This window comes from Falco rusticolus, chromosome 9 (assembly GCF_015220075.1).
Source record: "Falco rusticolus isolate bFalRus1 chromosome 9, bFalRus1.pri, whole genome shotgun sequence".
NCBI classification, from domain to species: Eukaryota; Metazoa; Chordata; class Aves; order Falconiformes; family Falconidae; genus Falco; species Falco rusticolus.
In genome coordinates, this window is record NC_051195.1 from 40,456,757 (window position 1) to 40,469,101 (window position 12,345).

Genomic DNA, 12,345 nt, shown 5'->3' on the forward strand with positions numbered 1-12,345 from the left:
CCTCGCTCTCCAGCCACGTGACCGCAGGCTGCAGGGACAAGCAGTGCTGGCAGCAGGGCAAGGGGAGGCAGCTCAGGCAGGAGCTGTGCCCTTCTGCTGTCCCAGTCCTTGAAGCTGGGGGTAGAAGCAAAACAAAGCTGCTAATCCTCCCTGTCCCAGCTGATACTCTCAGCAGCCTCAAGGTTGTTCATACGTTGCAGTTACTTTCCCAGATGACACCTCCAGTTGTGCCACAGATTCAGAAATTCTAAGAAACAGCAACTTCTCCTTAACCTGAAGCAAAAACAGAGCAGCAGTATGACTTCAGCTGTTGAGAGACTGGAAGTGCTACTCCAGATCTAACAGACTTTTTTTGTTGTTACGGAAACTAGATCTACTGCTAATCTAAGATCTTAAAGCCTTGTCCTTAGCACCCAGCTTGGAAAGAACCGGGAAAAGCAGCTGCTGAAATGCTCTGTCGTGTAACAGTAGCTGTCAGTGTTTCTAGTTAAACTCAAATGAAAGGGAGTGGGGAAATCAAATTGTAAAGCTAATTAAAGCAGTAACAAGTGCCATGGTTACCCCTACCACAATTCTACCCTCTTACAGATCTACCCCTGTCCATTTCCCTTCCAGTACGTATACCTTTCCCAGGGGCCAGCACCATCCTTGTTTACCTGTTATTCCTCTCCCTGGTGGATTAAAGAAAGAGGAAGAACAGTTTTAGCAAGAACAGCAGCAGCTTAATGATGCTAAAAATGGTCTCTCTTAACAACCAGAAAGAAGTCTGTTCTTGGCACCAGCGCTCCCCTCTGCATTAGAAAAGAGCGCATGCAAGATCTGTTGCTGGTTCTATCTTGCTCTCTGCAGAAAGATGACACTCTCACGCTGCTGCTTTGTAGCTGCTGGCGTGAGCCGGCCTTGGCTGAAGGCTGTTCCGTGCCCCTTTGTGGCTCGGGGCAGGTAAAGGTGCAGTTCAGGGCTGAAATGCTGCTGGCTGAAGTGACGCTACAGCTCTGCAACACTGAAGTGACCAACAGCATCCCCTGCCCTTTGCTCTCTGGCACCGAGGACTCCAGCCTAACACCATGAACTCTCACTCCAGTGCTTGAGTAAGTATCTAAAAGAATGCATTACTTCTCTTTAAATCCTCGTTCTATCTTGTTGAACACTAATGAAGCGATTAGCACACTGTGTGTACCTTGAAAAGCGTTAACAAAAGGGAAGGTACCTACCAGAGCTATCAAGTAACAGCCCTAAGCAGTACTGAACTCCCTTAGATGGGCTCTGGCTTTACTTTCACTCCCCACAGCCACCTGGCGCCAAGGTGCCATCTCCTCCGCAGCTCTTCACCCTCAGATCTCCATGCTCACACTCACAGTTCCCCTGTGGCAGAAAGCGTTAATGGTTACAGGTAAAGTGGGGCTTCAGGGCTGTCACACCACCTCCCTCCCAGTCAGAGCAGCTCACCTCAGCTTTCAGAAGGTAATAAAGCCCTTCTCCCTTCTACTTTAAGACCACTTTGCTCCAGCCAGCTAGTTCAAACCAAAGCCTCCAGGGCAAGTAAAAATAGATCAAACAAGTATGTTAGAATATTACTATCACTTAAGCTTACAAGGAAAAAAACAAAAGCCCTCAAAGCAAGATAATCTAATTTTCTCACTCCAGTCTCTTAAAACCATTGAGATTAAAAAGGTTCTGACTGGTAAAGCAATCAGGTGTCTCTTTAGGAGAGAACTGGTACCTTACTAGCTCACAGCTACATTGAAATTTGATTTCTTACCTTAGAAAAGTCCGTCTAGATTTCAGGCTTTATTTTAAGCAATCATCACTGACCTTTTCTTGTCTCCATCACACATGAAGCCTGAGAACCTTAAGAGTTTGTTGATCTACTTCAGCGAGCTACAAGAGCACAAAGCAACATCACTGCAGACAGTGTCTTCTAGCTTGAACCTGCGCATACTCCCCTGTTGCTGCAACAGGCAGAGTAGCGGCTTCGAATCTGCACAGAGTAATCCATGCGTGTGGTCCACATCATCGTGTGCAGAATAATTTCTGAGGAGTATTTTATAGTGATGCTCATTTGAAACCTCCTACGAGTTCCCCAACATGACAGTAAGAGAAATGGAGTGGGTGTGGGGAAGCCGAGGGAGTCAGCCTTTGATGACAATCCCTTCAAACACTGTCTGGATCGTCACTCACAAGGCACAACTCGCACCACGTTAGCTGGGACCTCAGCCCAGCAGAACTACTGCACAGCAGATGCAGAATCAGTGCTGAAGGCTGCTATGTCCAGTACACACCCATGAACCCAGCTACTGTCTATAAAGGTTTTAATATCAGTATAAATAGGGCACAGTTACAAAAAACTGCAAGACTGGAACAATGGAATTTTGACTTAAAAACCTGGAGCGAGGCCTTGCTCTTCAGAAACACACACAACACACAGACTGCAGGGTGAAGGGAAGGCGTGAGCACACATACACCATCTTGCCTTGAACCATTCAGTACAAAAATAGCAGTAGAAAGATGGTCTCTGAATTGCTGGCTGATCCCTTGGTTGTGCCTTAACTGGACTCTGACTGTGAGGGAGAGGCAGATTGCACCTTGTGTTAAGAGCAGAGTTAATGCCCAGCAGAAAGTTTGTCTCCTCTCTCCATCCAGCCACAGCTTCCCCAGCTGAGGTACAAGCTATAAAAATAAAGGTTTTGACTGTTCAGCACTTGTACCAGCCAGGGTGCTCTAGCAGACGGAGCGAGCAGGCTGTGCATGCGGGCTGATCGCTGAAGAGCCACCCTCAGCTCTCCTTACATTCACTCTGCTGCTGGGCTGCAAGAGTTCACCGGGATCTCGTGGCTGATGTTACAGCTCGGTTTACACCCCTGCCCGCACCAGGCCTCCCTCCCCTCCCCAGTCCTCGTTATGCGCTCTGCCAAAGGTGACGCCTTCTGTGGTGGACGTGAATCGTTCTGCTGCGAGTCTTGAAAAGGGAGGCAGTGGCAGGACAGAATCTATCTCTGCACGTGCCGGACAAAGGCCTGCACAAGCTGAAACAAAGGCTCCTGCCCCTCCGGACCCAGCTTGGAGGCAGACTTTCCTTGGGGAGAGGGAAGAACCCCGCTGGCAGGTGAAGAGGGACCACCACGGCGGAAGTAACGGGACAGGCTGGAGAGCAGCGTACTCTGAAATTAGAAGCACGTAACAAGTTAGCTTCTTTCAAACGCACGCCCCTCTCCCTCCCCAGACAAGGCGCCAGTGGCACAGGGACCGGCACCAGTATGCGCAGCCCAAGACACCTACAGCGGCCGACTCACGCTGGGGAATGGGCTCTACTGAGCAGCCAAAGCCAAACGACCTCCCGCAAGACACACTCACACTGACCAGTGGGAAAGGGGGGTGGTACAAGCTGCTTACCAGCTCAGAGCTGAGCTCCTGTTTCATCCGCTGCTTATCACGGGGATGCACAGCTGGGTCCCTCAAGTACCGAACAGCCTGGGAGATGAGCAGGTAGAAACAGTTTTCCATTGTAAACATGAGCAGAGACCTGTGCAAAGAAACACACATCAGCAGGAGCCAAAAAGGTCAGCATACTCTAGTTTCAAGGTCAAATACTCTTAGAAAAACTTCACATGCAGGCTGCATACAAGAGAACACTGTTACTCTTCACATTCTGCTTGGGCAGCGATACCCAAAAGCTATGGTCTGCAGAGTACCAAGCCCCGGCAGGCCATCAAGGAAGCCCAGTTTAAAAGTACTGGTAAATAAGCATCAAAAACTCTACCTGCATCTTCAGTGGTTGACTTAGGACAGGATGGCTTCACACACCCTCCCCCCCCAAAATCCCTGCTTGCTTTGGAGAGCTTCTGATGGGCTATTCAAACTCCTTGGATTCAGGAAGAGCAGCTCTGAAGCTACACAAATGCCTCTAAACCTACGTTCAGATCTGAGGAGCATTCAGTTCCGCTCCTTGGCCACAACTATATCAAATAGCTAGAAACTTACTTGAGGGTTTTGGTTCCCTCTTGCATATTCAGCCCTGCAGCCTGAGGGAAAGGTTCCTTCTTCTTATCCAGCTTGGAGGGGAAAAAAAAAAAAAAAAAAAGGCATTAGAGACAGGAGATACACAAGAAGAAATACTCCTGCTCTTCAAAGTACCAGTTGAATGAGTGCTCTGGGATCACTGCAGCTGCTGTGCAATCCCAGACAGAGAAATGGCCAGTACCTCTCCCAGCATGTTAAGGGCCACATTGACTGTGGCAAGGAGTGTCCCAAAAGAAGGTGCAACATCTGAATCAAAGGCTGGTGTGGTGAAACTCAAAACGAAGAGCACGTTGTATTCAGCAAGGTCCAGCGACTGTGGAGAAATGGAAAGAGGAGTGAGTGACCCCAGAGGCAATGAGTATGCTACTGTCATAGTAACAGGAATACCTAGTCCCTTCTATCACACTTTTTGTATGAAGAAGTAGAAGCACTGAGATAATTTCCCAAAGCTCAGGTATAGAGATGGAGCAGCAGAGAGCATTCTGTACAGTACTGTACAGCTCCTCTCACATGAATGAGCCTTCTCCAACTCCCAAGCCGTGCAGCTTGCCACCAAGTGGGCAAGCTGAAGTAAAGACTGTTCCCAGATTGTTTTCAAACACCCAGGCTTATGTACCTAGAGGAAAAGGAAGTTAACTATCCAAAAGTAAGCAGCAAGACACTGCCAGAATCAAGGACTAAAAACTTTCCTTTTCGGAACCTGGAGAGCAGCCACTAGGTCACACTGACACAGAAAGATAACGAGAGGATGTCTCTTCTGAAGAGTGGCATACTGAGGATACAAACCTAGCGGGGTTATTAGTCTGCTCCAGTAAGGTTACACATGCACAGCACAGTGCAGATCACACAAAAGCTCAGCCAAGCCTTTCTTTCAGGATCAGGGGAATTCCCTGTGTCCTGCCATCCTGCTCTGCGCAGTGGGACAGCAGACAGCTGTATGGTGGGGTCGCTGTCACAAGCAGGACAGACTGTGCCTCAAGTGAACCTCACTTGAGAAGCTGGAAACTCCCCCCTTCAGGAAGCATCTCTCCTCTTTCCCTACCTGATCAAGGAGGATCTGGCAGACATCGGGGGTGAAATGGCGCAGGGCAGCAAGAGATTTGCTGAGGATTTTCAAGAGGCTGTACTGCACTGTAAGCAGTGCTTTCTGCTCTGCTGCCTCTGACTCAGGACTGGGATGTTTGGAGGAGGCTTGGGGATTACGCTGCACCCGTGGAGTCACACTTGATGGAAGGGAATCACCATTTTTTGTCTGTGGAAAAAGAAAAAAGAAAATCTTGAATACAGACATGATTACTTTGCACTAAGACCAATACTTTGAGGGGGAAAAAATGCTATGAACAAAAGGAATGAGAAAATACGGCACCCAAAGTCTGTCACCTGCTAGAAGCAGGAGAATCTACACTAGTGTGCATCAGGGGAGGCACTGCATTGCAGGGAGGCAGCTGCAGAGGCTACTTAGATTCCACATTTCAGAAAAAGAATCCCTAATCAACACACCAGCCATGCTGAAATAACAGTTGCAATGCATCATCTCCCCCTCATGAATCTAAGGATTCCCCAAGAACAAGAGCGCTCTCGAAAAAAAATTAAATCAGATCAAGGACACCAGGTCAACAGTGGCTTAATTAATGGTACTACAGAGTACTACAGCAATGCAGCCTTCTTGCTGCAGCATAGGCAGCTGTGAAGTGGTAACAGCAATACTCAAACACAGGCTGCTGCTTCTGTAGGACTGGCTTTACATAGGCCAGAGTTTTTAGAGTCCAGACTACTCTTTGCACATTTTTTTGCTGTGGAGAAATGCAAATTCTAACTATTGATGACTGTCAATAATCACCACTAGGACAAACAATCAAGTCAATATCCAAGAGCCTGGACATTAAACTATATTTGCCTTTTAACAGGGAGCATGGACATGCAACACTCCTAACTTACAGTTTGATTTAGAATCCCCATCCTCACCTGCAGGTAGTGCTGGAGCATTTTGCGGCTGTGCAGGAGGGAGGTACAGGCCTGACACAGGTAACACAGATTCACCTGAAATAAATAAGGTGAAGGAGAAATCTCTTAAAAAATTCTCAAACCCCATCTGTTCACTATCATTGGTGGAAGCTAGAAAATCCAGTTAAACAGAACCCACTGATCATCAAGGATCAGTGCAGTCTCTTGATTTCCCAGTATTTTCTTGGAGTCGCGTGGCACCGAGAACTGAGAGTAAGCCACTGAAATCCCCAAATTACTTCTCCAAGCTATCATTTCTCTGTCCCCAACAGTCACGTTTCCTCACTTGATTCAGACAAGGTACTGACAGAACAAACATTTAAATGACCTCAGCAGTAGTTCCTATTAACAGATCAATAATAAAAAGGTGACGCAGTACCATTTTCTCTTAACACATCCAAATCCCTGTGCTCCAAAGTATTATTCACAGCAATATCCTGATTCCTACCTGCATGTCCCTCATAAGCTGTGGCAGGTGGAAATGCCACTCCTTTGTGAAATTGGAGAGCTGAAGAATGAAGCCAACAGTGTGATCGGCCTCTTCCAGACAGGCCAAGCTCTGTACTGTCCGTACTGCATTCAGGCACTGGAAAGCAGAGAGAAGTAAATCAGGGCAATGGCAGTTAAATCACAAAAATCCCATTCCCTCCTCTAGAAGAAAAAGCTGAATATGCCGAGGATCTGCCCTTAGGGACAGAAAATGCATTCAAGAAAGCTGCCACACAGCACATGGGTCAGACATGGAGAACTTTATATTGTTAGTCAGAGGTCAATGCATTTCACAAACTGTGCTGCCATACAAGACTATCTGTCTAGGGAGCATGCTTACGAACAGGTAATTCAGCACCTATGTACTAACAGGACTCTTCAGCACATCTGCACCGACACAATCCAGCCAGTACAGGTATTTCAGTACTGCAAGACAAGAGGGCTTGCTGACCTGAATGGTGACTGAACCCTGACCACAGCATTTTCATTCTTTGAGCAAGGCTGAGCTGAAGCCACCTCCAAGAACAGCTCTCATACTTTTCTTTCCACAGCAAACAGCCACAAGGTAAGTTCTCATCAAACTTTCTGCTACTGTGTTGAGTAGGCATATTAAACACTTGTAGCAAAGTTATAAACCCGAGAGAGAAAAGGATGAACAGATGATGACTGCCCGGCTCTAACGGGTATCGTAACAATCGTCCCTGACTGACCACAGCATGGCTTGTACTTCTGTCCTCCTTCTCACACTACTGAATTATTTCCACTGTAAATCTTTCTGAGGCAGGAGCCTCTTTTCAATGCTTCTGCACTTCCTGACCTGTTTCCGCTGCTACTGCAACACGGAAGCCAAGTGAACCATCACAGAGAAAGTATGTGATATACCTGAAGAATCCTCTCTTGATGAACACCGACGAAGTCCAGTGCTTCCGTCAGGAAGTTGTATCTAAGTGTTTTAAGAAGGCGTTCCATCAGCGACATGGAGAGACGATAGACCCCAGGCCAAGAGGGGGCATCCAGAGACTTTCGAGATGAAGCAGATGTCTGAACAAATCAGATACAAAAGTAAATGACTTATTTACTCTGCCACCCAGTGTGGCACAGGCCACAAACCCTCTATTCAGTTTTGGAAGTCTCCAGTCCCCAGGGGTGGCTGCTGTCCTCCCTGGCTGGGATGGCTCTGCTCCAACCACAGCCCGCACGGCAGGGGATGGCAAGGTCCCCTGGCACATTCCCCTCACAAAAGGAAGCAGAACCCACCTGAATAGCTCCATTAGTGCTGAGCTGGTACACACTCAAGAGAGGCAGGCAGACACTCTGTGTGACACCAGCTCCAGCCACTGCTGCTGCTCCCTACAAGACAGAAAACAAACTACTGTTAAAATCTGCAGGTGTGGCTGCTCTCTGAGACTGAAGACACTTATTTTGCATTACACTTTCATCTACACACACCTCTATGTTGTTAACAATGCAATATCAAGAAAAGCAACACTGTTCTTCCAGTAAAATTTAACCTGCATACCTGTGCTATGAATTCCATTTCAATACCACTTGGCTTGGTACATACGTAATCTTTGAAAAGGACTGGCTTTGGAAAGACCTTGCTTTCACCTAAAACCCCAAACAAGCTGAACTTGTAACAGATAAATAACATTTTGTTGCAACTAATGAGAAAGCAGGTTCCAACACTTAAGGTTGTTTTAACAAGGGGAAGATAATTTGCATTGCAGAGGAATACACTGAGTGAAAGCACCAGCTCTAAATTATGGGTCTGCTCTGGCTGGCTCAGCAATTCCATCCAAGACATCCCATTGTCGAGAACCAGGCAAACTAAGCAGGCGTACATACAGGGCCTACTGCTTGCCAGCCTCGAAAAAAACCCTTTAGCTACAGATGAGTGTTCAGCTGCACTGCAGCCAGAATAATGAGATATACAGTTCCTATTAAAAACATATAGCTATATGCTTTCATTTCTCGGCACGTCTCACCTGTTGAGTCCTTGCTAAGGTCAGCAGTAGATGTAAGGAGGCCTCTGTGAAGTGAAGGTTTTGTTTAACTCTCAGGCTGATCTCCAGTGCAGCAAAGATAGTAGGAAGCACAGGGACTTTCCTTGTAATCTGCAGCCAATAGTCTCCATCTTCATCAACTTCACAGAGCTCTTTAGCCAGATGCAGACCCAGAACACACACCTGTAGTGACAAGGAAAGGAGAACGAGGTATAGGCTTAACATGGGTACCAAGAAAATCTTGAAAGCATTTACTAACACAACCGAAAGTTCAGTCATTCTCAGAACCATAAATTCAGGCACCTGGTATCCCCCACATCACACTCTGCACACTTCCTGACTGTATTCACAATTGCGACAATGTTTTTTAGTACAGATCTGAAAGAGAGGCAGCAACAGCCAACTTCCCAGATTGATGCATGCCAAAAAGACATGGAGTAGTTCTGAAATAGAAACTGCTGAAAACTTCCTTTGAAGGCAGCAGGCCGCAAGGGAAAGTTGTTCCAAACATACATGGAACTTCCATCTGGAAACAAGAAACATGGCTACAAAGCAGACAAACAGGCCCTTTACCCCATCTCGCTGGTCTTTGTGTTTAACTCGGGAGACATCATCTGTTTCCATGCTGTCCTTGTCATCTGTAGCATCTCCCAAGGTCAGGCTGTGTCGAGTTTGATCAAAGAGTGCAATGACCTCATCTTGGAGTGTTTCACACACACAAAACACCAGCTGGGAGTACTGGGGGATCTCATTCACTGTGACACACAGAGAACAGACAACAGTTAACACACAATCCTTGTACCTGGGTTTCCAGTTTAACTGATAACATCACTGGGCCACATTTCTCGGAGTTATTACTTGTTCTGTTTACATTTCAAAACCTACATAACAGAATGTGAGGAACTATGACTAAGTCAGATGGTTAAGTCTAGGAGGACATAATAAGGGATTAGATGGTCAGCTGGATAGCAAAAACATGTAGTTTTACCAAGAAATTGTATAAACTTATGATATCTCAATGCACAAATCAAGCGCTGCTGTGGACAAATTATTCCATGACTGCACACTACAGCATCTCCTACACATTTCTCCAGACTTCTGGTACTGGCCTGTACAGATTGGGTGCAGTCTATGCTCTGTGAGTCCATATAAATAAAACATTCTCATCAACACCATTATAATAAACTACACTACCTTTTACCAGCATGACTGGAAACTCAAATTCAACAGCAAAGAAAAACGTTAAAAAAACCCCCAACCCTCCACTTTCTAGTTATTTTCCAAAATATATGGGCTTGCAGGGCCCATGCAGTGGAACAAGGAATACACAGAACGGTAACCTGATACGATTCTCACCACCACAGTTGCCTTTGTATGTGTTGTACAGAGAAATACTGCCCAGATTCCACTGAGGGTCTTCAATTGTTACTGCAATGCAAGGTGTCCCACAAGTGACAGGAGTAATGCTTGTTTCTCTGGTTTGTAACAAAATGTACCCTCAGAAGACTTTCTTGTGTTTGGGTCTTTTGTTATCTCTAAATAGAAATTCATGTCAAAATCTAAGCTCTACAGTTGCTCCATGAGATGGCGTCACTAGAGTGTTCCTCCCACACCTGCTGAGCTATTTTCGAAACCACACAGAAACCCTATCTTGTCTTTATCAAACTCAGAGGTTATTATTGGGGAAAGGGAAGGGAAGGGAAGACACAGACATGCTGCGAATGATAAATCTCATCTCTTTCTAAAACGAGCTAAAACAAGTGAGAAAAAAGTAGGGAAGTCCCACAGGTTGGTGACGACATTCAGCATCCTGTACTACTACTAACACCATATGCATTTTTATCTTGGAAACACTAGAGTGATAGGGTGTATTCAGCCATGGCAGCCCTGCTCTTGACACTTGTACACACACCAACTCACCTTTCATCTCCTTCATCTGCAGAACAGTGATAAGAGCTGAGAACACTTTGGCTTTGGTTTTCTCCATCATCTGCTGATCTGCCTGTAGTACTCCCTCCAGAATCTGCGTCAAGGAGTTTATGATTTTATCCACAGAACCCAACTCGCTGACAACAAAAAGGGAGAGCTCTTCAGATTAGACAAAGATCCCTCAATAAATATATTGGCTTGACTGAGCTCTATGGATCATAAGTTATATGAGCCACACAAATAATAGCAGTTCTTCCGTGTAAAGTTTAAGTCACCACCTGGATCTCACTAAAGACATTCCACAGTACAGTGAGAATGCAGGACTATCACAAAAGCTTTTTTGATACACTCTTTGCCAGTAAGCAGGAAGCCAAACCATAAATGTATTGCTACAAGAGACTTCAGCCACAACCTACAGACATTTGCCATCCCAAAAGAGAACTGCATGATAAGGCTTCAGTTTCCTCCCCAAATCACTACGGGAATCTCACTAAAGCAAAACACTTAAATATAATCTCCCAAGTTTTTATATTTAGCAGTGACTAGTAATTATCCAAACAAAATACCTACCTCTTCCACTGTTTGAGCAGGATCAGAAGAAGGGTACATAGCATAGACCCCAGCTGCAGACAGGATACTGACATGGGAACTAGAAGCTAAGAAGAAATACTACAAGAGTTACAGCTGCAAACAGTCACATCTAAGAAGACTTAAGAAATCCTCAAGCACTCAAGAGCCCAAGCACCGCCACCAATTTGAATCATAGAATCATTTACGTTGGAAAAGACCTTTAAGATCATCGAGTCCAACCGTAGATGACCAGGTTTGTTCTTTAGCAGCTAGCAGCATCAAAGGGAACCCTCTGCAGGCTCACTCAGTGATGACAGGAATGACACATGCAAAATAAACATCTATAAGAAGCTCATCAGTTCAGGGAGAGAGAGGCTTTGTTTCAGCCCAGTTTCACAAGATCTAAAAAAACCTATGATGGCAAGCAGCTCAAGAAAGAGAACTCCTAGTAGTACAAAGATGATGAGCAACTGGGAAATTAAAGAACTGACAGGAAGCACCACCTACCAAAACCTTGGTGCCATTTAGCACATCCAGAAACAGCTGCTGATGAACTGCAGAATCAGTCAGATGCATTATATCCGCCTAAGATCCACAAAGAGAGAAATCAATCACAACAAAAGATGCACCTTCTTAGCAGTCTAACATGAGTCTACTGTTTTAATTTGTTACTTCAAGAATTCAGCAAATTTTATAGCTGCTGAATGACGCAGTTTTACAGAAATCACTGAAGTATTACATTAACAGCTGACAAGAAGTCAGCAATGACTAATTTCCCAAATGGTGCTTCCCTGTCTCACTTGACTCAGCAAAATCTCTTCAGGATTACAGAATTACTTAGAATTGCTATAAAAATTATTTACTACCTCCCTCCTCTGCTCAGACAGACAATACACTCATGTTGATGAAAGAGCAAAACACCATCACCCACTCCGTCTTGTACCACGCTCATGTCAACTTGTAAGCATATATACAACAAAATTCAAAGAACAAACACTGAATTCTTCATTACAGCTTAGCAGGCCCTAAGAAGTTGGCATTGTATTATTCAAAATGTTAATCTCAGATTATCATGACAGATAAGAGGTAGCTCTTACATGGCCAGTAGAGATTATCAGCAGCATTCGCCAAGCTGAGATGAGCATCTGATATTCTGTCACGGAGGCACAGCTGCTACCCTCTGTCTCTGCCACATGATACGCCAGTAACTTCACATACTCTGACCAATAAGCAAAGCGCTTTTTGGTGGAGAAATTCTTCAGCATGTCTTTCAGGGACTGATCCAGTGAGCCCCTGACCAAATCAAGAGGAGAAGTTATCTTCATTTATT

The 12,345-nt window shown here is 45.5% G+C and overlaps 1 protein-coding gene across 1 annotated transcript in view; it reads right to left on the reverse strand.

Annotated features, from left to right (window-relative positions):
• Positions 1 to 2,297: 2,297 nt before the first annotated feature.
• NUP188 (nucleoporin 188) overlaps positions 2,298 to 12,345 on the reverse strand; it is a 29,374-nt gene continuing 19,326 nt past the window's right edge. Inside the window, exons 30-44 of the mRNA XM_037401081.1 lie at positions 12,113 to 12,308; positions 11,523 to 11,600; positions 11,016 to 11,101; positions 10,437 to 10,582; positions 9,090 to 9,271; positions 8,499 to 8,699; positions 7,771 to 7,863; positions 7,396 to 7,554; positions 6,473 to 6,610; positions 5,986 to 6,060; positions 5,063 to 5,272; positions 4,202 to 4,333; positions 3,982 to 4,052; positions 3,394 to 3,523; positions 2,298 to 3,161 (exon numbers count right to left, since the gene is read on the reverse strand). Of these exons, the coding sequence (XP_037256978.1) occupies positions 2,991 to 3,161; positions 3,394 to 3,523; positions 3,982 to 4,052; positions 4,202 to 4,333; positions 5,063 to 5,272; positions 5,986 to 6,060; positions 6,473 to 6,610; positions 7,396 to 7,554; positions 7,771 to 7,863; positions 8,499 to 8,699; positions 9,090 to 9,271; positions 10,437 to 10,582; positions 11,016 to 11,101; positions 11,523 to 11,600; positions 12,113 to 12,308 (2,068 nt within the window). The 3' untranslated portion in view covers positions 2,298 to 2,990. The remainder of the gene's footprint in view (positions 3,162 to 3,393; positions 3,524 to 3,981; positions 4,053 to 4,201; positions 4,334 to 5,062; positions 5,273 to 5,985; positions 6,061 to 6,472; positions 6,611 to 7,395; positions 7,555 to 7,770; positions 7,864 to 8,498; positions 8,700 to 9,089; positions 9,272 to 10,436; positions 10,583 to 11,015; positions 11,102 to 11,522; positions 11,601 to 12,112; positions 12,309 to 12,345) is intronic.